This window comes from Pongo pygmaeus, chromosome 10 (genome assembly GCF_028885625.2).
Source record: "Pongo pygmaeus isolate AG05252 chromosome 10, NHGRI_mPonPyg2-v2.0_pri, whole genome shotgun sequence".
Taxonomy (NCBI): domain Eukaryota; kingdom Metazoa; phylum Chordata; class Mammalia; order Primates; family Hominidae; genus Pongo; species Pongo pygmaeus.
Genome location: NC_072383.2, coordinates 3836463 through 3862038, shown reverse-complemented (window position 1 = coordinate 3862038; position 25576 = coordinate 3836463). Strand labels below are relative to the sequence as shown.

Below are 25576 nucleotides of genomic sequence, written 5' to 3'. Positions count from 1 at the left end.
TGAGATTTGAATCCGCACTCAAAACCTGTAGTCTTTTTTTTGCTCTACTAAACTATATAAAGAAGATTTAATTTGAGCCACTTAGAAAGTATAATTATTGGAATAATCTGTAAAACTTGTAATTATCTGGAAAAATAACTATATTTCTATATATATCTAGTTATTGAAGGGGACTGTAACCAGTTGTTTCTTCACTGGAGATCCTTAAACCATTTTCAGTATGCTGGCTTAGTTGTGATTCTCCCTGTGTGTTGGGAACTAGAACAGGTGATTAGTAAGTTTCCCTTGTCCCTCCATTCCGTGTCTCCGTGACCGCAGTGCCACCTCTGTGGCCAAGTCATTAATGTGAACAGCTGGTAAATGAAACTTTCTGGTTTGTCTTAAAGCCGGATACCAACAGTCAGTGTTCAGTTAGCAGTGAAGATATCGAAAAAAGCTTCAAAACAAACCCTTGTGGCTCCATTTCTTTTACTACTTCCAAATTCAGCTACAAGATAGACTTTGCAGGTATGTTTTTTTCCCTAATAGTTGTGTGTTTTTAGTATATTGATATGATAAAATCTACAGCTCTGAAGGTCAGGATTAGTTGATATATTTGCAAACAGTGAAGTATATCTTTTTTGTTATATACAAAAATACCTCTATAAAAATTCAAGTTTTAAAATCTTGAGCAACATTGCCTTTTATAAAAGGTGTGTTTATATGTTTGTATATATTAATGTATGTGAAGATTGTCTTATATATTAAGTGCATTTAATATTTGTCTTCTAAGGAACACAAAACACTGTATCAGTTGTTTTATTCATCCCATCAGTCTTTTGAAATAGATAAGAACATTTTTACTTTTTTTTTTTTTTTTGAGACGTCTCGCTCTGTCGCCCAGGCTGGTGTGCAGTGGCATGATCTCAGCTCACTGCAGCCTCCACCACCCGGATTCAAGCAATTCTCTGCCTCAGCCTCCCGAGTAGCTGGGATTGCAGGCACCCGCCCCCACACCTGGCTAATTTTTTTGTATTTTTAGTAGAGACAGCGTTTCATCATGTTGGCCAGGCTGGTCTTGAACTCCTGACCTCCTGATCCACCCGCCTCTACCTCCCAAAGTGCTGGGATTACAGGCGTGAGCCACCTTGCCTGGCCAGAACTTTTTTACTTTAAGGATCAAACAGATGTTAAGTGAGAAAGCCATAGGTAGCTGGCAGTAGTTTGAAAAACAACTTTTAGCTGAATGACCTTTCTCTTGATGTCTTTGTCAGAAAACGATTTCTTTAATGGACATTGCCTTCTGTCATTTTCTGATTGATTTGGCTCTTCCACAGATTAGCCAGATAATCTGGAAATCAGCCCCACTTTGGATTTCATCTGTGATATATGGGCATGTTTTGGGGTATCCCATGAAAAACCTGATGAACGGAGCTCCTCAAGTTTCAAGCTGTTAGTTTCAGCTATTTATTGCTTAGAGGCAAACAAGACCTGAATGGGAGGGTTTCTTAATAAAAGTATATTTTGTTTGCTACACAGCTTAGTCCTTTAGCTGTTGTTTCTCAATTGCTGTGAGTAGTGTCTTTATGACAGTGTTAGTAGTGTATTGTGGCTGGGTAGGGTGGTGAAACGTTAGGAAATCCCCTTGGATGAACCAAGGCTCAGAAACAGTGAAGGGGATTTGTCCAGTAAGGGATTGATGGAAGCAAATATGCAATAATTATTATCACACCAAAGTTGTTTTTCTTGCTTTTTTTTTTTTTAATTATCAAGAGTTAAAAACCATTAGATCCTTACACATGACAAGCCATAATTTTGTAATGCCATAAGGCAAATAAGCAGGATTTAAGAGGCCCTGACATTTGTCCCTCTGTTGCAGTCTAGGCAGAAGGTGTCTGGTGGGCATTTTTAGTCATGTGTACAAGTATTTTTGAGGAAGAACTGAAACCGAATGATATGCACAGACACCAGACCTCATGTAGAGGATGAACTGTATCAAAGCATTTGGTAGATAATTCAGCAATTCACTTGTTTCTGAAAGAATATTTTTTAGTAGACTATACTTTTTGGAAACTTGCTCTCAGAAAACAGAGTTTATTAAAAATATCATTATTAAGGAATAGGACTTACATACACTAATAACTCGAGTTCTCCAACTCTCTATGTAATGATCCTGTTTCAGAGGCGTGGATATTAGCATTTCACATGTACTCTTTGCAGTTATCAGCTCCAACCATTCTGCCACTAGCCAACTCAGGTTTTCTCTATAAAAATGGTGAAAAGTAAACTCAAAATGAGTTGGTCCAAGAAGATGGCATCACAGGTCTTGCTCCACATGCTGAGATGATCTTGCTTTTTCCCTGAACAGTGGTAAATCCAGTATGTGTAGAGTCTAGGAGAACACAGAAAGGACAGAACACACTTTATAGTAGCCTTGGCCTGGGTGGGTAAACCTAATCATTTTGAAATGGAATGATGTCAATTAGATGAGATAAACTGGCTAGAATCTTACACTAAGAATCACTACTTAACTTTGAGGAATGAAGAAATGGACCCGGTAAATATTGGTATGACTGAGGCATGGATGAAAGCAGAAAATGATACCTTTAAGTACTTAGTCTCTTATCACTAGAATCTTTTTATGTAAGTTTGTACTGGGTCTAGCCAGGTTTTCTATTTTTTATTACAGAGAAATCAGGAAATGTAGAAATTTTTGAAATTCTGTGAGTTGTACAAGTTTTATAATCATTTCCAAAATTTTTGGAGAGATGAAAGTACATTTTTCTTCTTAATAAACCAACCACATTTAATACTGTAATTTCTCTCTTTCTAGTACTCTTAGCTTTCCTAAGTTTAGAACTCTCCTAGTTTAGTGTCTGTTTAACCTAAGTGTGATACAGAAGGGGAATAGACCGTGCATACTGAGCAGTGGATGAAATTAGCATCTTTATGTGTGAGCTTCCATCAAGCAATGAAGCTGTGCTTCCTTGAATAGCACCTTCACAACATGACACATAGCTGTATGGTAAAGTACCCATAATATACTGTGCTTGCCAGCTACTCCCAAAGCTCCGTGATTCCTGATCATCGCGTAGCGTGGCTATTAATCTTCATGACACTTTATAGTACAGTGTGTTTTTATGACTTATCTAATATCTTGTCTTTGTATACAGAAATGAAGCAAATGAATCTCACCACTGGAAAGCAGCGCTTAATAAAAAGAGCCCCCTTTTCTATCAGTGCTTTCAGGTATGGTAAAGAAAGTAGGGGTGGAAAGAGTGGGGTTTTTTTTTTCTTAGTATTGGACAGAAAAACAAATAGACTGGAAATATTTTGGTAGGTCATTTAATAATATTGATCTTTTAAATATCAAATCTTGGGCCAGGCACGGTGGCTCACGCCTGTAATCCCAGCACTTTGGGAGTCCAAGGCAGGCAGATCACGAGTCAGGAGATTGAGACCATCTTGGCTAACACACAGTGAAACCCCGTCTCTACTAAAAATACAAAAAAATTAGCCGGATGTGGTGGCAGGTGCCTGTGATCCCAGCTACTCGGGAGGCTGAGTCAGGAGAATGGTGTGACCCCATGAGGCGGAGCTTGAGGTGAGCCGAGATGGCGCCACTGCGCCACTCCAACCTGGGCGACAGAGTGAGACTCCATCTCAAAAAAATTAATTTATTAATAAAAAAAAATATCAAATCTCTCATTTGTTGACAAAATAGCAACATTATTATTTACTCTAAGTGCTTCCTTTCATGTTATCCTCTTCCTTCTTGTGTATTTACATTTTTTAATTCTTTAGAACAGTTTGCAGTTACAAAATGCCTTATGGTCTCTGCTGTAAACTCATAAAATAACTCACTGAGGTAAGTTTAAATTGTTAACTTGGAAATACTCTCTCAGAGCCATACAATTATTGGGGCCGTAAGAACTAGGTAGTTGTTCACTTTGTTTCCACCTACATTGATCTCCACTGGTCAACTCCTAGAAGTAATTTCAAATTTATAGAGACTAAGGGAGCCCTAAGGAAGATGGCAGAACAGTGGACAACAGTATTGCTTTCTGTTCTCTGGAACTTGGTTACAAATTTTCTTTTTTGCTTGCTCTGGCCATAAGAAGTCTGAAAAAGGAGGTATAAATGTCAGAAGACAATAAATATTTATTATTCATGTGAATGGACTTGAAGGAAAAAATCTTAAAGCATGTCTCCTATTTTCTAAAATGACTCTTCAAGCAAGTATTGAAATTCTTTTTTGTTCAAATAATTTAAAATGAAACTGGAAAAAAAAAAGGTAGCATGTTAATTGCAGGGAATGCCTATTTGCTCCTTCCAAGGAGATTTTTGAAAAGATTAAAGAAAGAAACATTTTAAGTTTCTGTCAGTTTGTTTCTCAAGACTTCTGGTTTTATTTTAGCATTTATTTTGGTTTTATTTTAGCATCACGATATAAAAGTTATTCCAAGTACTTATAAAATGAATGCTCTAGTACTTCTGTGGACTATAGAGAATGGTATTTCCTTACTAGCTACATCATATCCACATTCTTTAGTACAAATAATATAATAAAAGAATCACTTATCTTCAGAAAGTATTTAATCTGGGAGAAAAATGAAAAATGAGACATAATAATGGAAGCTGTTGTTGTCATTGTACATTGTATCTGCTGTGCTTTGGTGGAGGCAAGAAGCACTGTGATGGGATCAAACACTTTGTTCTGTCACAGACTGTGCAAACCGTAGAACAAAGACAGCACAAGGAGAGAACTAAGCAGAATGGAGGACAATAAGCAAGATAATAATAAAAGGAGAGGACTGTTTAGGTAAGATACAATAGGGTGTTGAAGGTCAGTAGGTGCTGATATAGAAATATTTATTTACTGTGGGAATACATTGAGCATTTATCACATGCAAGGTAAGTAATACATGCTTCCTATTGGCAAGGAGTTCTTTAAGGCTGTTGACTACATAAAAACTAAAAAAATGTTTTGGTCATAGCTAAAAGATACTTTAGGCCAAGTATGTTTTAGGCATTTTTTTTTTCTCACAGAAAATTGGGAAAATATTTTTATTCATTGTTGTAGTTGAAGGGATATTCTCCATATTATATGAAGTACTTTTAGGACTCTCTAAATAGAAGATCAACATGGGCAAACAATTTGAACAGTTCATACAACCTCACTCATAATAGGAGAAAAACAAATTAATACCAGACTAATTTTTACTATCAGATTGACTAAAATTCAAAAGTTTGATCACACACCTTTTTGGAGTGGTTGTGGGAAAATAGGCGATTTCTGTATTTCCGGTGAGAATGTCAGTAGGTATGTTCAAAGACACCATTTGGTTAGTGTCTGTTAAAATCATGAAAAAATATATTCTATGACTCAGAAATTCTATTGCAAATATGTTATTTTACAGATAGACAAGTGGACATGTAACATGACAGATGAACAAATGTGTTCCTGCAGCATTTTTTTTTTTTTTTGGAGACAGAGTCTCACTCTGTTGCCCAGGCTGTAGTGCAGTGGTGCCATCTCAGCTCACTGCAGCCTCCACCTCCCGGGTTCAAGTGATTCTCCTGTCTCAGCCTCCCGAGTAGCTGAGATTACAGCCGCACGCTGCTATGCCTGGCTACTTTTTTGTATTTTAGTAGAGACGGGGTTTCACTGTGTTGCCCAGGCTGGTCTTGAACTCCTAAGCTCAGGCAATCCATCTGCCTCGGCCTCCCAAAGTGTTGAGATTACAGTCATGAGCCACCGCGCCCAGCCAGCATTCTTAATACAGTAGCAAAAAGTTGGAGACAAGCTAAATATTATTAGGTTATATCCATACAGTGGAATTCTGTGCGTCTGTAAAGTAGAATGCATTCATTCATTCATTCATTCATTCGTCCAGTACTTATTGAGTGTATACTATGTACCAGGCTCTGTTGTAAGCACTAGGAGTAATGATACTCTCTATGCACTGTTACAGAAAGATCTCTAAGAATCTATGAAGTAAAAAACAAAAAAACAGATGCAATAAATGTATGCTTTATGCTACCATCTGTGTGAGCAAAAAGCTTGGCTTGTATTAACCTAAAGAAGCTCTGGAAGAATACCCAAGAGACTAAAATAATAATTACCAGGAGATGGGGCAAAAAGTGAGACTTGGACATACCGGAGACTGGAGTGGGAGGAAAACTTCTCACTGTATATTTCTTTATACATATTAATTTTTAAATCACATATTTGATTTTTTTCATTAAAATAAGTTTGAAAAAAGTAAACTAAAGATCAGTTTGAAATTTATTAATTTATTTAGTAACCTCCAATCACTGGAGGCGATTGGTGTGTCATGTTCAGCCTTTTGCTGTTAAATCCCTCAACATCACTGTGTTTTTCTGTATTCACATCTGGTGGCTTGAACATGTTTGATAGTTTTTAAGATTTACTGACTGACTGTGCTAGTAACCCTTAAAGTTAATGGACTGTTGGAGAGAATAGTGGGCAATTAACAGAGAAAGGTTTAGGTTTGAGTTAGATCTTGGAGAATATCGAATGAATGGTTGAGGAGTTTTGGTTTTATTCAATAGACAATATGAATACGAGTTTCAGCCTTTTGTTTTCATCAGGAGCTTGATTTTATTTTTAATTTCTTTGCCTAAAATCTTCTTTACATTTTAAAGAAATTTTGGGAATTCCAAAAAAACAAGACAGAACTAAGCAACTGTTTTTGACATTTTTATGATATAGAGGGTTGGATATTTTCCGTCAAAAGTTCACTATTCAACACCTAAAAAGTAGCACACATAGACATTCAGTAATTTTTAAATAAAGAAACCAAAGGCTATATTTAATTGCATTTGTCACAATACCCTGAAAATGAAAATTAAGCTTTGAAGAAAGGCTAAGTTCTTGACAGTCATATAATCAGCTTCTGATATTTTGTTTTGTCTTTGGCTGTTTGAAGTTACATCTGTGACAACGAGGCCATCCCTATGCCGCCGCACTGGGAAAATGTGAATACTCAAGTACCATATCAGGTAAGAGCAGAATTGACTGAATATACCCACGAAAGACACCAGAAAGGACTGCAGTACATCTATGCAAATTTATTCTTCCAGCTGATTCCTCTGCACAATCAAACACACGAATATAATGAAGTTGCTAATCTCTTTGGGAAGACGATGGATCGCAACCGAATTAAAAGAATTCAGAGAATTCAAAACCTAGATTTGTGGGAGTTCTTTTGCAGGTGAGATGATTTCTAATCTGAAACTTCTCCTTACCACTATGTCTTTTATGGTTAAAACATAAATACTGAATTGTATTAATTTTCAGTGGTGTAGACATGCTGTTTTTCTCTTGCCATATTTTGACGTGGTCTCAGGGCTCTTCAGCATTCTCAGGGAGTGAAAGAGTTGCTCTGTAAACTTTGCTTGTAGCATTGCAATGTGAGAAGCTCCTTCCTTTCAAGGTTTAGAGCTATGCATCTTGGCTGAAATCAGCATTACAGAGGAGTGTCAGAGCTGTTTAGCTTTGTTGATATGACTTCCTTGGCTAAGCCTTTTATTAGAAGTCTCTGCAGACACTGTTTTGTTTTTAAATCATACTATCTTGCCAATAGTCTTCTGTCTGTTTTATTTTAAAGAACACTTTAAAACATAACTTCAAATTTCCTGCTTAGCCTAAAGTTTATTTTGTAGATTTAAAATCTCAGTTCCTTCCTGGATTTAAGTGGGAAATGGCCCATTAAGTTGGGTGACTCAGTGTTCACTTAACCAAAAGTAAAGTCCATTACAAAAAACTTAAAGCTATTAAAGGTATTAGCCAAATTAGCCTGTTCTGCCGTATTTTTTATGACATGTAAAAAATTAAAATAAGCGGTTCTCTGAAATATTTTCAATTAACATTTGTAGATGAGATTTGCTGTCTAATATTTTTAAATATATAAGCTGACTTTTAACTTTTTATTCAGAGAAATTGCAAATAAACACAAAAGTAGAGTCTAATATAATGAACCTCATGTATCCGTCATCCTGATTCAACATCTATCAAGATTTACCACACATAAACTATCTCCTTTTTTGTTATTATTGTTGTTGCTAAAGTATTTTTAAGCAAATCCCAGACCATAACTCATTTCATTTCTATATACCTGAGAATTAGGCTGACTTTTGTTTGGTAATGATACATGGAATTCTTTGATGGTTCTGACTAGTTAATATGGCCTGTGTACATTTCAGGTTTTATTCTCATAATAGTTTATGGTAATAAGAGGCATTCAGCTTGTGTTCTTTATAGTCTTGGGTCTACTGGCCAAACCAACTTTTATTTCTGACAATAACTGAGTTTAACTGAGTTTAGACAGTTTAATTTAGTTCTTGTTTAGATGATTCTTTTATAGAGGAAGACAGAAGCCTCTGCCTCCTTCGACTTTATTCTCTCAGTGAATAAAGTAAGTTTTTCTAAAATAGTCTGATGAAAATTTAATTCATTATTCTTCATCAGCCCTCTGAAGTGGAGATCAAATTGGTCTCCCCCATAACTTGAGTCCCCAATTAAATCATAGTGGTAAAAATGTACCAGTGATTCCCTAGAACATTTTATACTAAGAATTTCACTGGAAACAGTTTTACTCTGGTGGTGCCCTTCATGGTTTTATGTAATGACATAAATTACATAATGACATAGAAATCTGTGATGGTAAGTGAACCTGCCACCTGCCATGACAGTACAAAATACTGAGTCTCATTATAAGGGCAGCATGTCATTTTGACATCATCCTGAAGAACTAAAATAACTTTGTCTGTCTCACTGTCACATAACCTATGACTCACCATGTAGGTAGTCAGGCCCACATGAGTCCATCCAGCAATAGTTTTCACATTGCCTGGGCCTCTCTTACTTCCCCCACTTCTTCTAACAAAAATGTCTTAGTACCTACTTTATGACAAGCACTGTTCTGGGCACTTGGGATATAATGGTACAGAGAACCATAGCTTGGAGAGCCAGACCATTGTAACACAGAAATGTAGGGGTCAGCACAGGGCATCATGGGAGCACAAAGTGAGGGGATCCATCCACCTTTGCCAACAAAAGTAGGGGATGTGGAGTGGAGTGGGTAGCATTAGAGAGCCCCAGACACCAGTTGGATAGGAGAAGGGCATCTCAGGCATCAGGGGCAGTAAGAGCCAAAGTCTGGATATAAGAGGGAGCACAGAACATTGAAGCAGCTTCAGATTGAACAGAAATTGGGTAGAATGATGAGAGAGGAGGCTAGAATGGTATCAAGAGGCAGAGCATGCAGGAGTTTGTAGTAGCACCACTGGGGTGGTTGTGTGATCGTCTTTAGTAGCCTTAGTTGAGTTGGATTGAACCAGAGTGGAAGTCAGAGAGTTAGCGGGGGCTAGACCACGTGGGGCCTTATAAGCTAAACTAAGAGGTTTGGATTTTTTCCTGGGACAGTAGAATGCCATTGTAGAACTTTAAGCAAGAGAGTGATGGATCTGATTTGCATTTTAGAAAAATAATTAGGCTGTGCGGTGGAGAAGGGATTTAAAGCAGTGGTTCTCAACTGGGAGTGATTTCACCTGCTGGGGGGACATTTGGTAATGACTAGAGTCATTGTTGATTGTTAATGTGGCAGGGTGGGGGTGCTACTGGCATCTACTGGATAGAAGCCAGGATGCTAAACATCCTACAATGCATGACACAACAAAGAAGAAGCCTTCCACAACAAAAGAAGTGTCCAACACAAAATCTCAGTAATTTAAATCACAGTTCATAGCAGAGAGACCAATTTAGGAAATTGTTTTGGTAATTAAACTGAGACACGTTGGGTTGCCTGCCCCAAAGTGGTATCTGCTGTGTTGGAGCAAAGAAGGAGTTTTGAGGTATTAAGGTTATAGAATGGTAGGGCTTGGTGCCTCACTTATTGTACGTGATGGAGTGAATAAGGGAGATGAGAAAGATAACTCCCAAGTTTTTGGCTTGTTTTACTTGACTAAGGGATTATCAGTAGGAACATCTTTAGGGATGATGGAAAGGGAGTGTTAGCTGATATACGGCAGTTGACATATGGGTCAGGCGTTCAGAAGAGTGGTGTAGACTAGAGACAAAGGTTTTGGAGTTGTTAGAAAATGTAGGGTAATAGAAACTATAGGAATGAAGAAGATGACCAGGGAGCGTATGTACATTAAGAAAAGAAGAGGGCCAGGGGTCAAATTCTGGAAGGGATGAACAGATGAAGAGAAAACCCAAGGAGGAAACTGACAACCACAGAAAGTGGGAGAAAACCAATAGAAGATGTAATCACGGAAGCTGGAGGGAGAATGTGGTTTACACAAGTAGGTGCCATCTGTACGATTACATACTGAAAAGATGTCAAGTAGGATACATTTGAAAAGTTCCTTTGCATTTTTCACTAAGAAGGCCATTGGTAACTTAGATGAAAGCAATGTTGGTAGACATCATATTGTGTATACAGCAAATGTTGACAACTTTTTCAAGAAGCTTGCAGTGAGGAGGATGAGAGATGTGAGAAGACAGCTAATGTGGGATTATTGTTATGTTTTTAAAATTTAATCATGGGAGAGAACTGAACATTGTAATTGGAAAGGACCTATGGAGAAGGAGAATTTAAAAGACTCTCAGAGAAAGAGTGGAAGGGCAGCTGATGGATTCCAGCTCCTGAAGAAGTGTGGTGAGATGAAATTCTGAGAACATATGTCAGAAAGGAGATAGAGAAGGGTGGTCCAGTTATGTTTACAGATAAGTAGAGGTAGAGGATGAAAAGAGGAGTTAGGTTAAGGAGTTCCTTCCTGATACCTTCCATTTCTTTTGTGAAGGAAGAAGGGAGGTCACCTACAGAGAATGAAGTGTAGGGAGGTGTTGATAAGAGGGAAAGAAAAGGGGGAAGAGGAGATTTGAAATGGCCACTGTGGAAAATGGGGTAGAACGAGCTGTCTTGGGAACAATAGGATTTCTGTCAGCGTTGAGGGCTTAGCTAAAGTATGTGAATTTATAGGGCAAACCATGTTATGTAATGTACTTCAGCAGTACAAATGTAAGGGCAGATAGTGGAGATGGTTGGATTGATCCAGAGCTGGGAAGTATAAGGCAGCAAGGAAATAAGAGCATCTTGTTAATAATGTGAATGTAGATCAGAGATTCTCAAACCTAGTTGCAGGTCAGAATCGCCAGTGGAATTTACTAGCAAGTAGAGATACCTGTCACCCACCACAGATCTACTGAATCAGAACCTCTGGGTTCTGACATTTTTACCTTAAAAAATTCCATAAGTGGTTCTGATGTTCAGCAGGATGACATGTGTTCTAAATCTAGGCAAATTTATTTTAATCCAGAGCGTGGAAGTATTCTTGCTCCAGTGCAGAGCACGTGGCATACACACTTTAGCCAGTTTGGTACTCTAGTCCCTAAGAGGTGGATGATTTTGAGACATCTTTGAGAAGTGGGTGCGGCAGTATTTTCAGTAAGTTCAGGAATGATTGTGGATCTGGGCAAAGGTAGGCAGGGTTGTGAAGAACTTAGTGTAGTTCTGTGACTTTCCTTGCAGATGTAACTAAAGTTCATGAGGCCCTGGAAATCACCTTTAGCCTTTCTGGAACACCAAGGTCATAGTCTGTGAATGTCCGCATTTCATGGCTGCCTTAGTAGTGGGAGGAGTGGGCACTAGAACAAACTGTGCTGTGGGGATACAAAGCTTTAACCACCATGCCCCTGCTCTCTGCCTTCAACTGGTGTATATGCACCATCTAATCTAGTAAGTGGGCATTGTTTTCCATGCCTACCTATGCCCATACTCCATGCCCTTTAACCCACAGTTTATTTATAATATCTAAGAGAAACTCCAGTGAATTTTCAAACTGAAATTCAATCGAATTTGTGCTTGAAAAGTAGTGATAAATGAATTTTTGTTTTTTTGAGACAGAATCTCTTTCTGACACCCAAGCTGAAGTGCAGTGGCGCGATCTCAGCTCACTGCAAGTTCCGCCTCCCGGGTTCATGCCATTCTCCTGCCTCAGCCTCCTGAGTAGCTGGGACTACAGGCGCCCGCCACCACGCCCAACTAATTTTTTGTATTTTTAGTAGAGACGGGGTTTCACCGTGTTAGCTAGGATGGTCTGGATCTCCTGACCTCGTGATCTGCCTGCCTCGGCCTCCCGAAGTGCTGGGATTACAGGCGTGAGCCTCTGCACCCGGCCTTCTTTTTGAGATGGAGTCTTGCTCTGTTGCCCAGGGTGCAGTGCAGTGGCACAATCTTGGCTCATTACAACCTCCGCCTCCTGGATTCAAGTAATTCTCCTGCCTCAGCCTCCCGAGTAGCTGGGATTACAGGTGTGTGCCACCACACCCAGCTAATTTTTGTATTTTTTAGTAGAGACAGAATTTCCTTAGAGTGGATTCTAGTCATTGCAGATCATGAAGCACAACATTGACAAGTTTGACATTACAGACCACGAAGCCTGGCATTGTGTATGATACTAATGTTTCTTTGAGAAAACCAGTATGGATTCACTAATGCCAAACTAATAGGATTATCATAGTGGTAGATGGATAGTCTAGCTTGGTTTCTCACTTTATAGTTGTTGAGAAAGTTTCTTTTCATGAAGACAAGATGGAGAAATATGTGCTGGTGGGTATTTCAAAGAGAAAAACTAGTAGACAAAAAGTCTTACGCAAAGAGTAACTCAGAAGGCAGGCATGCTTTCTTCTTGGGTCCTTCAAAATTTTTTTCAGAAACGGATGAAAATGTAGAGGGCTTGCTTATCACACTTGTGAGAGATTCAAAACTAGAAGGGGTAGCTTATTTGTTGAGTGAGTGAATCAGCAGTCAGAAAGACCTTGGAAGATTGAAACAGTGGGTAAAAACAAGTATTATCTTCTTTTTTTAATTTAAAAAACTTTTTTTCCTTTGTTTTTATAAAGGGAACAAATGCGCATTGTTTAAAAAAAGTGAGAACGTCAAGTTCTGAAAAAGGAAGTTCTTAGTGAAAGCATGCTGACTTTTTGTAAAGTAAACATTGGTTAAATGCACAACCTTCTAAGTCATACTTAATGGTCTGAAAAGACTATCACAAATAGATCAAAGCATATACATTTAAATTTTGATACATACTGCCAAGTGACTCTTGAGAAAGGCTGTATGCATTTTCATCTCTGTCGCCATTTAAATGCAAGTATCCATTCCCGAACATATTCATTGAGCTGCATATCATTTATAGAACTCAGTCTGAGATATGGATATTTTACTGTTATTTAATTTTTACTGTTTAAATTACTATATCAAGTAAAGCTTAACTGAAATAAATCTATTGCATTCAGTTTATAAATCAGTTGTACAAATTTAGCAAGCTAAGAGAGGTCTGGTTTGAAAAAGTCCTGGGAGTTTTAACTGACTACACACTTGATTATGGATGCAGTTTGCTGCCCTGTTACCAAAATGCATTCAGTGGTGTCGGTGGAGTCAGTGCTGTCTGATGATATCTGGACTGTTTCTGTTTCATGCCAACATTTATAAACTAGAAAGTGTCCAGCAGATTCTTGCTAACTAAAGACTGTTGGGATAAAGAAAGACCTAGAAGCTATGCTGTGTCAGGAGTGGTTGAAGGGATGGTGTATATTTAACCAAGAAAAGAAAGCCTAGGTAGGTGTTCATAGTTATTTTTGGATATTTGCAATGTTGTTTTGTGTAAGAGTGATTTGAATTGTTAGTGTTCATAAGAGAATAACTAAGACCAATCAGTAGAAGTAACGGAAGGCAGATTTTGTTTGGCGTTGGGATGGATGTACTTTCCAACTATTACAGCTGATCACAAATAGATTGTGCTGTTTTGCAAGGTGAGCACGTGATGCTGTGAGTACTTGACACGGGATGAATTGAAGCAGGCATTAAATAGCTATCAGAAGTCAGGGGAGGGGATTCTTTTTAATTTTTAAAATATGATTTTTATGAAATGTTTCAAGAATGAAAATGCAGCAGATAGTTTACAGACTTCCATGTATCTACCAATCAGATTTAACATTCTGATACTTGTCACATTTCCTTCCTCTTCACACAGATACAGGTGAAGTGTTTACTCCATCCCTGTCCTCCTCTCCTTCTTTCCTCCTGAGATTGGTATGGTGCCTTATTGTTTGTATTTTGTATTTTTTACTACCTGTGTATGTATACCTACAGAATACACAGTATTATTTTGAGTTCTCTATCTCTTTTTGCAAAATTCTTTTTACATTCAATATTATTTTTCAAGATTTACTATGTTAATGCACATAGATCTACTTCATTACTTTTAACTTTTGTATGTAAATACATGACTATATATTCATTTCTCTGTGAAATAATTTTAGGCTGTTTTCAGTTTTTGTTTTCTGTTACAATCAGGCCTACATTAAATATGCTTTTATGTGTTAGGATAGATTTATCCTTGGGAAGAGGATTAAACTGGATGGCTTAATGTCCCTCCCAACCCTATGGTGCAAAATTTAGTCAATTGAACCAACATTTTCTAGTTTCTGAGGATAAAAAGCAGATGATATGATCCCTGCTCAAGGAATTCACTGTCTAAAGTCTCTGCGAACTTTGTATTACTTGTTTGTTGTCTCATTTTTAGGCATCTATAAAACTTAGCTGGTTTAGACAATCAATTACCTTTATGATGTTGGGGCATAGCATGGGATAACTATAGTTTTTGGCATAATTTTCAACCTTAAGTTTCAGTGTTAACTAATACTTTTTGATGAGATGATTTATGTGTCCAAGAACGTTTGAAATTATTTCTTTTCTAGACTTGCTTTGTCCACTTGTTATTTATATTAAAGTATTTTCTGTTTTACACTTTCTATTGAACCTTGCTCATTAAGATTAATAAATGCTACTTATGGTATATTTCTGTGTGCTTTTGTGTCTGTGTATATTGTGTTTTTAGGAAAAAGGCTCAGCTCAAGAAAAAAAGAGGTGTGCCTCAGATTAATGAACAAATGCTATTTCATGGTACCAGCAGTGAATTTGTGGAAGCAATCTGCATTCATAACTTTGATTGGAGAATAAATGGTATACATGGTGCTGTCTTTGGAAAAGGTAATTATCAGAATTCCAGGTCCAATTTGAGTCCTAGGAGAGAGTTTCCTCTTTTTAGAGGAATATAAATATAAATATAAATATGAACTGCTTTATGGCAAATATATAGAGAATGATAAACCAAATGGATTATAATTGCATTGTGTACCAGAATAGGTACTAGTGTTTTTGTTTTATTTTGTTTTCAAGAAAATGATAGGTAAGAATATTAGTGAGCAATAAGGAATAGTGGGGGAAAACTTCACGTTATTTATAACGTTGTGAAAATCCAGGTTTTTAATTTATGTCTGGTACTCAGGCAAATTAAGGAGACAGGTGAGGGGAAAAGGTATGGGATGTACATTTAATTTTCTGGTCCTTACTTTGTACCTTACCTCCAGCAAGAAAACTGACGACTATTTAGGATCAGGATATGCTGCATTTTGAAAATGTAAATTAATTTTAAAAATAACTACTAAAAAGGCCATTCCACTTATTTAACTGTAAGGAGGTCAGAAGGTGTTACATAAATCTCATCAGTGTTAGGTAAATAGGAGACTTTGCAATTCATTTCCACATTTTTTTAGAGTAAGAATGCCCTTAATGATGTCTGTCTCTTGTGTCTACCATTTCAGAAGACTTGGCTGCTTTATCGAGTTTTCATGTGTAGGCAGTGAGCCAGTAAAATCATTTTTGTTTTGGAATGCTCAGATATGAATAGCATTATACTCTCTCAGAAATCTTTTCATGGATATGGGATTCTATTGTTTCCAGAAATATTACTGAATTGTTATCCCGTATCATAGAAATATGGTTTCTTGGGGTTTAAAAGAATCCCTGTAGGCCATCGGTTTCCACTGCTCTCTAGAGCTTTGCTGGATGTTGACAAGGGAGCAGGGTGAGGAAGTGGTGGAAAGAAATAGAAACGGGAGGGAGGGCCAAGCAGTAAAACTCGGGGCTGGGCGTGGTGGCTCACGCCTGTAATCCCAGCACTTTGGGAGGCCGAGGCAGGCGGATCACCTCAGGTCAAGAGTTCAAGATCAGCCTGGCCAACATGGTGAAACCGTCTGTACTAAAAAAATATAAAAATTAGTTGGGCGTGGTGGCACACGCCTGTAATCCCAGCTACTCAGGAGGCTGAGGGAGGGAAATCGCTTGAACCTGGGAGGCGGAGGTTGCAGTGAGCTGAGATCACGCCACTGCACTCCAGCTTGGGAGACAGAGCAAGACTCCATCTCAAAAAAACAGAACAAAACAAAACTCAGGTCCAGCCACACTTTTAATCATTGAACCAGTTTTATCTGTTTTATTAATTGGTTTCTTTGTAAGATTTGTTCTAAAAACAGAAGTCTGGTAGCTATATTTTGGTGGGGGCAGCGGATGGTGTTGGTGGTGAGGACTGGTCTGTACCAACAAATCTATTCCTATGGCAGTTTATACCACAGCTGTCCATAACAGATGGATTTCTATTCTTCTCTTAAAGATCTGCAGATGAGGAAATTCCACATCTATTTTTATTATACAATTCTATGCATCTATTCTCCTGACAAAATGTTTTTGCTTGTTTTTAATATATTCTTCGGAGTAATCTTGGCTTTTCTTGGTCCTCTTTGTTTAAGGAACCTATTTTGCTAGAGATGCTGCTTATTCCAGTCGTTTCTGCAAAGATGACATAAAGCATGGGAACACATTCCAAATTCATGGTGTCAGCTTGCAACAGCGGCATCTGTTTAGAACATATAAATCTATGTTTCTTGCTCGAGTGCTAATTGGAGATTACATAAACGGAGACTCCAAATACATGCGACCTCCTTCCAAAGACGGGAGCTATGTGAATTTATATGACAGCTGTGTGGATGATACCTGGAACCCAAAGATCTTTGTGGTTTTTGATGCCAACCAAATCTATCCTGAGTACTTGATAGACTTTCATTGATTTCACTTCCAAATCTCAGTGGTCAAGGAAGCTTTATTCTTTTTTGCAGGAAGATTTGCTCTTCAGTCATCTAGCCACTAAATGTTAATTATCTGATACTTTTGAAACAGATATGAAAAAAAAAGTGGCCTCCATATAAAAAGACATACTGACTTTAAGGTTGGTTTTTGTTGTTTTGTTTTTGCCTGTTTCTTGTAGTCTTGTTTGTTAAAAGTTGATATCATTGACGTTTTAACACATAGGGGTGAAAGATACCATTCAAAATGGAATCAGCTGAGTCTCAACTAATGTGGTCATTGAGATCTTTAAAGTTTACATGTGTGTTATCAGGATAAATGATTTTAGTTTAAATAGACTTATTCGTATAAATGTTGAAAAAAATATAGACATAAATGTGTCCCTTTAGAGGAACTGATCCTTTGTAAATTGAATTCAGGTAGTAGTATCATCCACCAATCCATTTGTTGCTTTGTTGGTCTTCTGAAGGGGGGATTTAAAACTCTGAAACAGTCTGAGCACGTTGAGAGAAATCAGAAACAAGACAGTTATTTGCAGTGCTGTCAAACAAGCCAGAAGGAGAAAATCAAGGTAGAGTGTCCTGCTTTCCAGTTGCCTTAGGATAGCAGGCTGCAGCCTCAGACTTGCTCCTGTCATTCTCCTCTGTCTCCTACATCTGAATTGATAATTGCTGCAAAATATCATTAGCCTACACTTCATCCGTCAGGGCTCTTGGATTCTTACACCACGACTTGCTGCGCAAGGTGTTTATTGCATCTTCAAAGTGAAACTTTAAATTATTATTCAAACATTTATTTTCCTTTTGTTTTAAAAAGAGTCCCTACAATGATCACTTCTAGGATTTTTTTTTACCTTCCCCTCTGCAGCACACACAGCTATTCAACAATGATTTCTAAAATTCATATTTCAAATTTGTATCTCTCCATTTTGAAACATTATAGAAAGCATGGGATGCTTGAGACAAATCTGGTTTCTCCTTTGAAGTAGCTATTGACAACCTACTCTCTTGAAAAGTTAGATATAATTCTTAATCATGTTTAGTGGAAATTTGTTTACCTGTTCCATCTGTTTTGCTCTTCCATTGTAAGGAAGATGAGAAGTGCTGGAACAGCTTCCTTCCCCTAAAGGTATTCTAGCAGAGGCGAGACAGCAACTTGGCAGGCGTGTTGCATAGGAGTTAAGTACCAGATGGGGAATTGCCCATGTGACGGTGAAGAGACTCTCACACTGATTTTCTTTCTTTTCTCCTCTTCTCTCCTCCTTCTCTCCTCTTCTCTCCTCCTTCTCTTCTCTTCTCTTCTCTCCTCTCCTCTCCTCTCTTCTCTCTCTCTTCTCTCCTCTCCTCTCTTCTCTTCTCTTTGTCTTCCTCTTCTCTTCCTCTCCTCTTTCTCTTTTTCTTTCTCTTTCTCCTTCTTCTCTTCTCTTCTCCTTCCTTCCTTCCTTCCTTCTTTCCCTCCCTCCTCCCTCTCTTTTTCTTTTTCTTTCTTTTTTTCTTTTTTTTTGTTTGGCAGAGTCTTGCTCTGTTGCCCAGGCTGCAGTGCAGTGGCGTGATCTCGGCTCATTGCAACCTCCACCTCCCGGGTTCAAGCAATTCTCTTGCCTCAGCTTCTCCAGTTACTGGGACTACAGGTGCATACCACCATGCCTGGCTAATTTTTGTATTTTTAGTAGAGACGGGGTTTTGTCATGTTGGGCAGGCTGATCTCAAACTCCTGACCTCAGGTGATCCGCCTGCCTCAGCCTCCCAAAGTGCTGAGATTACAGGCATGAGCCACTGTGCCCGGCCTGATTTTCTATGATTCTGCCTTTAAAAGACAGCACGTGTACCAAGCCTTTTTCGGAAAACTCTTCTCTTAACTCTTTCCAATGCTGAATTTTCTCTCTATTATCCTCATCCAATTTTGTACACAATTTAACTTCTTAAAAAAATTCCAGTGTCTGTGCTTATATTGCTCACTTAAATCATTTGAATTAGAAAGGCATCTACAAATAATAAAAGCAAAGAGTATAGACAGATTAGGGATAGTAATTCTTCAAGTGCCATCTATCCCAGATTTGCACTATAGACCAGCATATGTGTAATTGTGCAGTGGGAGGTAAGTAGTACCCAGGACATTGCACGTACAATACTTTGAAACAAAGTGGCAACAAAGATTTCCTGGCTCAGGTATGCACCCCAACTGCTGGTTTAGATGAAGTGCTGAGAATATTTAGAAAAAGCACTTTAAAAAGCATCTAAGAGATTATCATGAAAATAATTGGAGACAGAGTCACCAGGCTGCCTTGTGAGAGGCAGCATACCGTGGCTCTAAACTCGTTCACAAAAAACAATGTTAGAGACATTAGGAATTCAGGTTTTGAAAATCGTTTTTTCTATTTATTTGTTATTTACATACCAAAAAACCACATTAAAATAGTCCTCCCTTCAACATGGCTATCTTTTTTCAAGTTTGATATGCATACCTCTCTCAGCACTTGAATGGAAAAACTGTTACAGCATTTGGGAGTTATTTTTCTTTTAGACATTTGCAGATCTGATCTCAAGGTGACTAGGAGCCCAGAGTTAAGTATTTGTGAGGCAATCTCTGCGAACGCTGAAATTACCTAGTTGGTTTATATGAAATATGTAGAATGCACTGCAGTAGCCATTGTAAGAAGGTACTGTACCGGTTTTTTGGGGCTTGTTGTTCTTGTTTGGTCTGAGAATGTACTGCCAACCCCTCTTTTATAAGAGAGAACTGATTTTGATACATATTTTAAAATATGATAGTATAGAGTTAATGGATGTTAAAATTTTATTTCTTTGTTTTGGTAAGTAGATTAAATCACGAATCGTATGATCAGCACATTTGAGAATGATATAACCAGTATATAATAATACTGGACACAACCATTTGCCATCTTTTCCTGTTATCATCCCATAGAGTGGGTGGGGAGAATGAATAGAAATAAATCTAGAATAATGATAAATGGTTTTTAAAACTCTATATTGAATACATTCCAGCTGATAATGACTTTTCTTTTTCACTTTGGTGATATCAGCCTCAGGGTAAAAAAAATGTGTTTATAAAAAACAGTTTCATAAATCTTTTAGTTATAAACAGGAAAGTTTTATATTAGTGTGTCATTTCATTTCTAGACTGTTGATGGTGATGATGATAAAGAATTTGGAGCCAATTTTGATATATGAATGTATTGCTTTTACATGTGATGATTAAAGCTCTCCATTAGCAGTTCTTGGTTGTCTATGTATATCATATATTTGTTTCTGTGATTTATGTATCTCATCTCCACCTTGTATTATTTAAACCTAAGTTTTCAGCTCAATCTTAGTGGACCCAAGGAGTTTGTTGCCTGTAACTCATATGTATCCCACTTGCAGATGGGGGAAGTCTCTTGTTCTTAGTTTGAATCATCATGAGCAATAGCTAATCAAATAACCTATGGGAAAAATCATTTAGTGTGTGCTATTATAAAAAAAAAAGTCCCCAAACAGGCCAAGAGTTGGCATCTGCAGCATTTTTTATTCTTGGTGTGCTCCCCTGGCTCAGAGGATCAGCTCTGTAGGCTGTGTCTGCCTTCACCCAAGGAGTATCCTTCCTACAGCCCATCTAACCTCCAGCCACTCGCACTGTGTCTACCGTCATTCCTGTTGAACTGAGTTAAACATTCCGTTCAACCTTTGGCAAGAAAGGATGGTATCAAAGGCTATCCTCATGTTAGAACTGAGAGAAATGAGGGGCAGAATGATTAACTCATTATGATAAAAATTCAATTGAGCTTTGACTGTTGATCTAGAAGTTGCACATCCTTCCAAATTCTGTTCCCTAGCCATTCGAGTGTTTGTGATTACCTTCCAAATTGCTAGGAATAACACGAGAAACAATCTTATGGTGATCCTAGTTGTGTCCCCTCCAGATTTTCCACTCTCCTTAAGGATTATTTGTTTATTTTAAAATATTTTCTTTTGCTTAAAACAAAGAGACAGTCAATTTCTAGATGAAATTATACACTCTGTACTTGTAAAAGAGATAAAAGGTAATGAAAAATAGCAAGGAAAGGAAAAAAAAGACCCTTGTCAAAAATTAGTGTTGATTAGAAACTTTAACAAAGTGATTTTAGTTATTTTTATCCCTTTGCACTCTATGCAGGAAGAGTTTTGGTGATACGAGATAGTCTGCCACACTTTCTTATGAATCATTTCATGATGTTACTCGGGGCAACACAGATGGAAGAAATGAACGTTTCAAAGAACTATGAAATACATAATTATTTGCGGGCTGCCTGATTAGTGTGAGTAATATATGCTGGGAGAGGTGAGCCCTAAATATCCAGGAGAGAAGTTGAAAGTTCATCTTTTAACCTTCACTTTTTAGCAGTGGTAGTTTACTTCTCATGTCTTCAGAAACTCTAGGATGGAAGGCGGTTTGGGAACTCACGTCTCTCTCTTTCCTCCTGTCTCCTTCCTATATTGAGCTCTACTTGATCCATCTGAGGTAAAAGGATGTCTCAGTTATTTCCAAACCCAAACAGTAAATTCCTCGTAACTGATCTGAGTCTCCTGCTGTAAGATTTTGTAATCCATTTTCTCAGCTTTAATTGCTTGGCTTCCATTTTTCAGCACTACAGGCTAAGAACCTGGCTATTTGAATTCTCTCACTGTGTGGCTGTGTATCTAAGAATTTAGCACGTCTTACTTATTTTTAAGTGGCTTTTCATAAGATTGGAGCATAGGTTTTATGCCAAAGACATTTGTGTTTTCTGCAGCTTCTTAGCATTGCTGGACCCTCTACCAAGAGGTTATACGGTAAGCTGATTCTGATTCTGCTGTGGCTTATGCTGACTTCATGATTATAAACCAGCTTAAGGAGAGTCACCATCCAGAATTTAATTAAATCATCTTTGCAATATTGATTATCCATCCAGACTGCACTTGTGTTTTCCTTTTTAAAAATACCTTTTCCTGAAGGGCTCATTACGCTTTAATGTCTCCTAGATAACATGTGGAAGCTGTAGGCCTTATAAGCCCACGTTTGATGAACAGTCTCAGAGAATCAGCGTGCAAGCTCATTTCCTCCACTTTATTCCTATAAGAAGAAGATCAAGCCTCAGCTTGGGAGCCAGCTGATCTGAATTTTATTCCTGGCCTTGCTGTTTGATTCAGTGTGACCTTGGATAACTCACCAGAGAGGGAAGGTTCACTTTTCAGAAGGTGAAGTTTATGAAAGACCAATCAGACTCTCATTGAAAGAAAAAGACCTGATGGAGCACAGCTAGATTTTTCTAGGCAACATCTGACCTGACTGAAGATGATTTTTGAGTTTGGGTCGGGAAAATACAATAGCAGGGATCATGATGCATTGAGAAGAAGCAAGGGCTTGCAGTAGGAAGGAAAAAGAATGGACCTGGTTGTCCCTGAAACTCTGCCACTAATTAGTTTCCCCACTCCCCCTCTAGTTCACAGCTCTGAATTCTTGTGGCGTGCCAGGGACTGAACAAGTCAGACATGGCCTCTGCTCTCATGGAACTTAAAGTCTAGCAGGGAAGACATAATGAACTGTAATGACAAGAGTGATGAACTTTCCTGAAGGGGAAGTTCAGGCCACTGTGAGGCTCTGGCAGAGGGATTTCACCTGCCCTCGGGAATTAGGGAAGGCTTTCCTGGCGAGTGACATTTGAATGTGAAGATAGAAAGATAAGTAGATGTTAATTAAGGGAAGGAGGATTTTATGTCCCCCAGCCACACCCATCTGTGCCATATCAGGCTTTGGAGAGATGAGAAAAACCAGGTATGGGTAGAAGCAAAGTTGGAACATTGTTTTTATCATTAAAACAGAGATGACAGAATCAAAGCCATTCAAATTGTGTTGCCCCAAACCCCTGCACCTGGTCCTGGGGTCAACCTTAAGGGAACCAGGACCCAGCATTAAGGGGTATGTGGAGAAGGGATTGTGAAGATTTTATACAGTTTAAGGGAATCAAGAAGCTTGTTGGGTAAAGGAGTTCCTTCTTGGCCCCCATGCCTTTGCTTATGCCTTTCTGCCTCTCCCTAGAACACACACTCGTATTCCTCCCTCTTGAAAACTCTATTTGAAGCATGGGCTCTGGAGTCAGATGTCCAGGTTGATTCCTGGCGCCACCATTTACCACCTGTTTCACTTGAGCAGGTTGCTTAAGCTCTCTGTGCTGCTGTTTCCTCATCTATAAAATGGTGATAATAATAGTGTCTACTCTAGAGGGTTGTTGTGAGAACTGGATGAAGTAATACTTGTGAAGTGTTTGGGATGATGCCTGGCATGAAGCCTCAGTAAATGCTGGTGGGTATTAATATGTAAGGCCCCTTGTCTTTCAAGAAGTCTTCTATACCTAATACAACCCTCACAAGCTAGGATTCATACGGTATTTATAGTGTATTTGGAGGTAGGGACATAACTTTTTTTTCTTAGCATTTACTTGATCAGTGCCCTTTGGCCAAAGACCACCAGGAGCAACCCTGTAAGTTAAACAAATTAGGTTTATTACTCATGGCAGCCAGAGAGCACACACACCCTGAGGAACTATGGGGTGTCCCGGTAGGAGGGTGCAAGAAAAGCTTTTGTAGGATTTGGGCTTTGGGGATTTGGGGGAGGGTCTGAGGAGTTAGGATTTCACTCTAATTGGATGCTGTCAGAAAGCAGGGGCAATTCTGTGATTTGGCATGTTCATAAATCTTATCTATAGAGAGGGAAGTCTAGCTGAGGATAAGCTGTAATTAGCAAAGCAGAAGCAGTTGCTCATCTGGCTGAGAGAAGTGGTTGGTATTCTGTGGGTGGCACGGTGACCTTATTTTTTCTGTTCTTAGACACAATTATGAAATGACCTTGTTTTGTCTCATTTTATTGTGGTCTCCGAATAATCTTGTCAGAGGTTGGTTTTCTGTGAGATAGTTTAGGTTCATCAGAATAACATGCCTTAGCCGTGAGTACCAGGCCAGTTGCTAAATGTCAGAGGCTGTTCTTTTTGTTCTCAACTTGTCTAACTTTTGTTCGGGCTACTTTTCTTCCTCCTGGGAAATTGTAAGAGAATGTATTTACTCATTCAGCAAACCACCAGGTGAGTACTTGTACTCCATACGAGGCACGATCCTAAACACAGGACACAGTAGTGAAATCTCTGCCTTCAAGGTTCTCCAAGTCTTGGATAAGAAGTCTTGAATGAAATTGTGTTTCAGTTAACCATTTTGCTAGTTTAAATGCCTTCTTCAGCTTTCCCACAAGTATTCCAGCTTGTACTGGATACTTCCAATGATTAGGAAATCCTACATACTGTAGACCATTCTGAATGCTAGAAAATTGGTTCTTACCTTGATCTATATAATTTCTTTTTCTTTCTTTCTTTTTTTTTTTTTTTTTTTTTTGTGAAATGGAGTCTTGCTCTGTCACCCAGGCCGGAGTGCAGTGGTGCGATCTCGGCTCACTGCAACCTTCGCCCTTTGCCTCCTGGGTTCACGCCATTCTCCTGCCTCAGCCTCCCGAGTAGCTGGGACTACAGGCGCCTGTCACCACCCGGCTAATTTTTTTGTATTTTTAGTAGAGACGGGGTTTCACCGTGTTAGCCAGGATGGTCTCTATCTCCTGACTTCATGATCCGCCCACCTGGGCCTCCCAAAGTGCTGGGATTACAGGCGTGAGCCACCGCGCCCGGCCTTGATCTATAATTTCTTTCCTCGTATATTCCACTGCTTGGGTCTATATCTATACGTTAAAGACACTCAGAACGAGTTCCCTGCATGTTCTCTATCTGTTTACATAGTCAACCCACGGGCAGTGTGGGTGAACTCTGGATTTTCATGATTCCGTGCTATGCTGACTGCTCTTACATTCTTCTCAAAAGAGTATTTTAGTTTAAGAAATAATTTAATGTTGATTCCATTTTCCACATGGATTTAGTGTTTAGGCCTATTTTGTCCGACTGAAGGACAAGCTACATTATCAGGGCTTTTCTAATGAAAGTGTATGTAGGCAGTTAGGTGCTACTGCGTGTGGGAACAGCAGACGCTAGGTGGCAGCATCTTGCTTCGGAACTGGCACAACGAACTGGTCGCTGAGTTCATAGCTGCATTTTAGAGAGCCAGGGTCAAAGGACCTTCCAGAAGTTATCTAGTCCCTGCCACCAGGTGGGACAACCCCTGGTCAAATCCACCGACACAGGTATTTATCGCGTTTATAATAACTGCTAGGAAAAGGGCACATCTTCCCAATAGGAACCTAGTCTAATATTTTAGAATTTTGCCTGGTAAAAATTCTTCCTAAATAACCATACCACATACTGTCATTTAATCTGTTTTCCTTCTTTCTTCAGATGAAGTCGCATTAATTTAATTTAGAAAAAGATCGTTGGCCATTTTCTGAAGCCGTACACAAAAAGACTGTTACCAGTGAGTTCCCTGTCAACCTTACTTCTTCAGCCCACCCACCCCTCACCTTGCCAGAAAGATTCTTAATCCCCTAACGTTTTTCTGCTTGTACTCCCCAGCTTCTTATTTACCTCTGGCACTGCCTCCTGGCTGTGTTCTCCATCATGCTGAAGTTATGGAGCC

The 25576-nt window shown here is 38.7% G+C and overlaps 1 protein-coding gene across 11 annotated transcripts in view; it reads left to right on the top strand.

The window, feature by feature from the left end:
* The window catches only part of PARP11 (poly(ADP-ribose) polymerase family member 11), a 64260-nt gene extending 44026 nt beyond the window's left edge, over nucleotides 1-20234 (top strand). For 8 of the 11 annotated variants that reach the window (XM_054445475.2, XM_054445478.2, XM_054445480.2 and 5 more), the window contains 6 exons: nucleotides 387-507; nucleotides 3153-3228; nucleotides 6933-7005; nucleotides 7087-7217; nucleotides 14914-15065; nucleotides 16664-20234. In XM_054445475.2, the coding sequence (XP_054301450.1) occupies nucleotides 387-507; nucleotides 3153-3228; nucleotides 6933-7005; nucleotides 7087-7217; nucleotides 14914-15065; nucleotides 16664-16980 (870 nt within the window). In that variant the 3' untranslated portion in view covers nucleotides 16981-20234. The remainder of the gene's footprint in view (nucleotides 1-386; nucleotides 508-3152; nucleotides 3229-6932; nucleotides 7006-7086; nucleotides 7218-14913; nucleotides 15066-16663) is intronic. The other 3 variants (XM_063672337.1, XM_054445483.2, XM_054445482.2) reach the window with 1 other exon arrangement.
* The last annotated feature ends 5342 nt before the right edge of the window (nucleotides 20235-25576 follow it).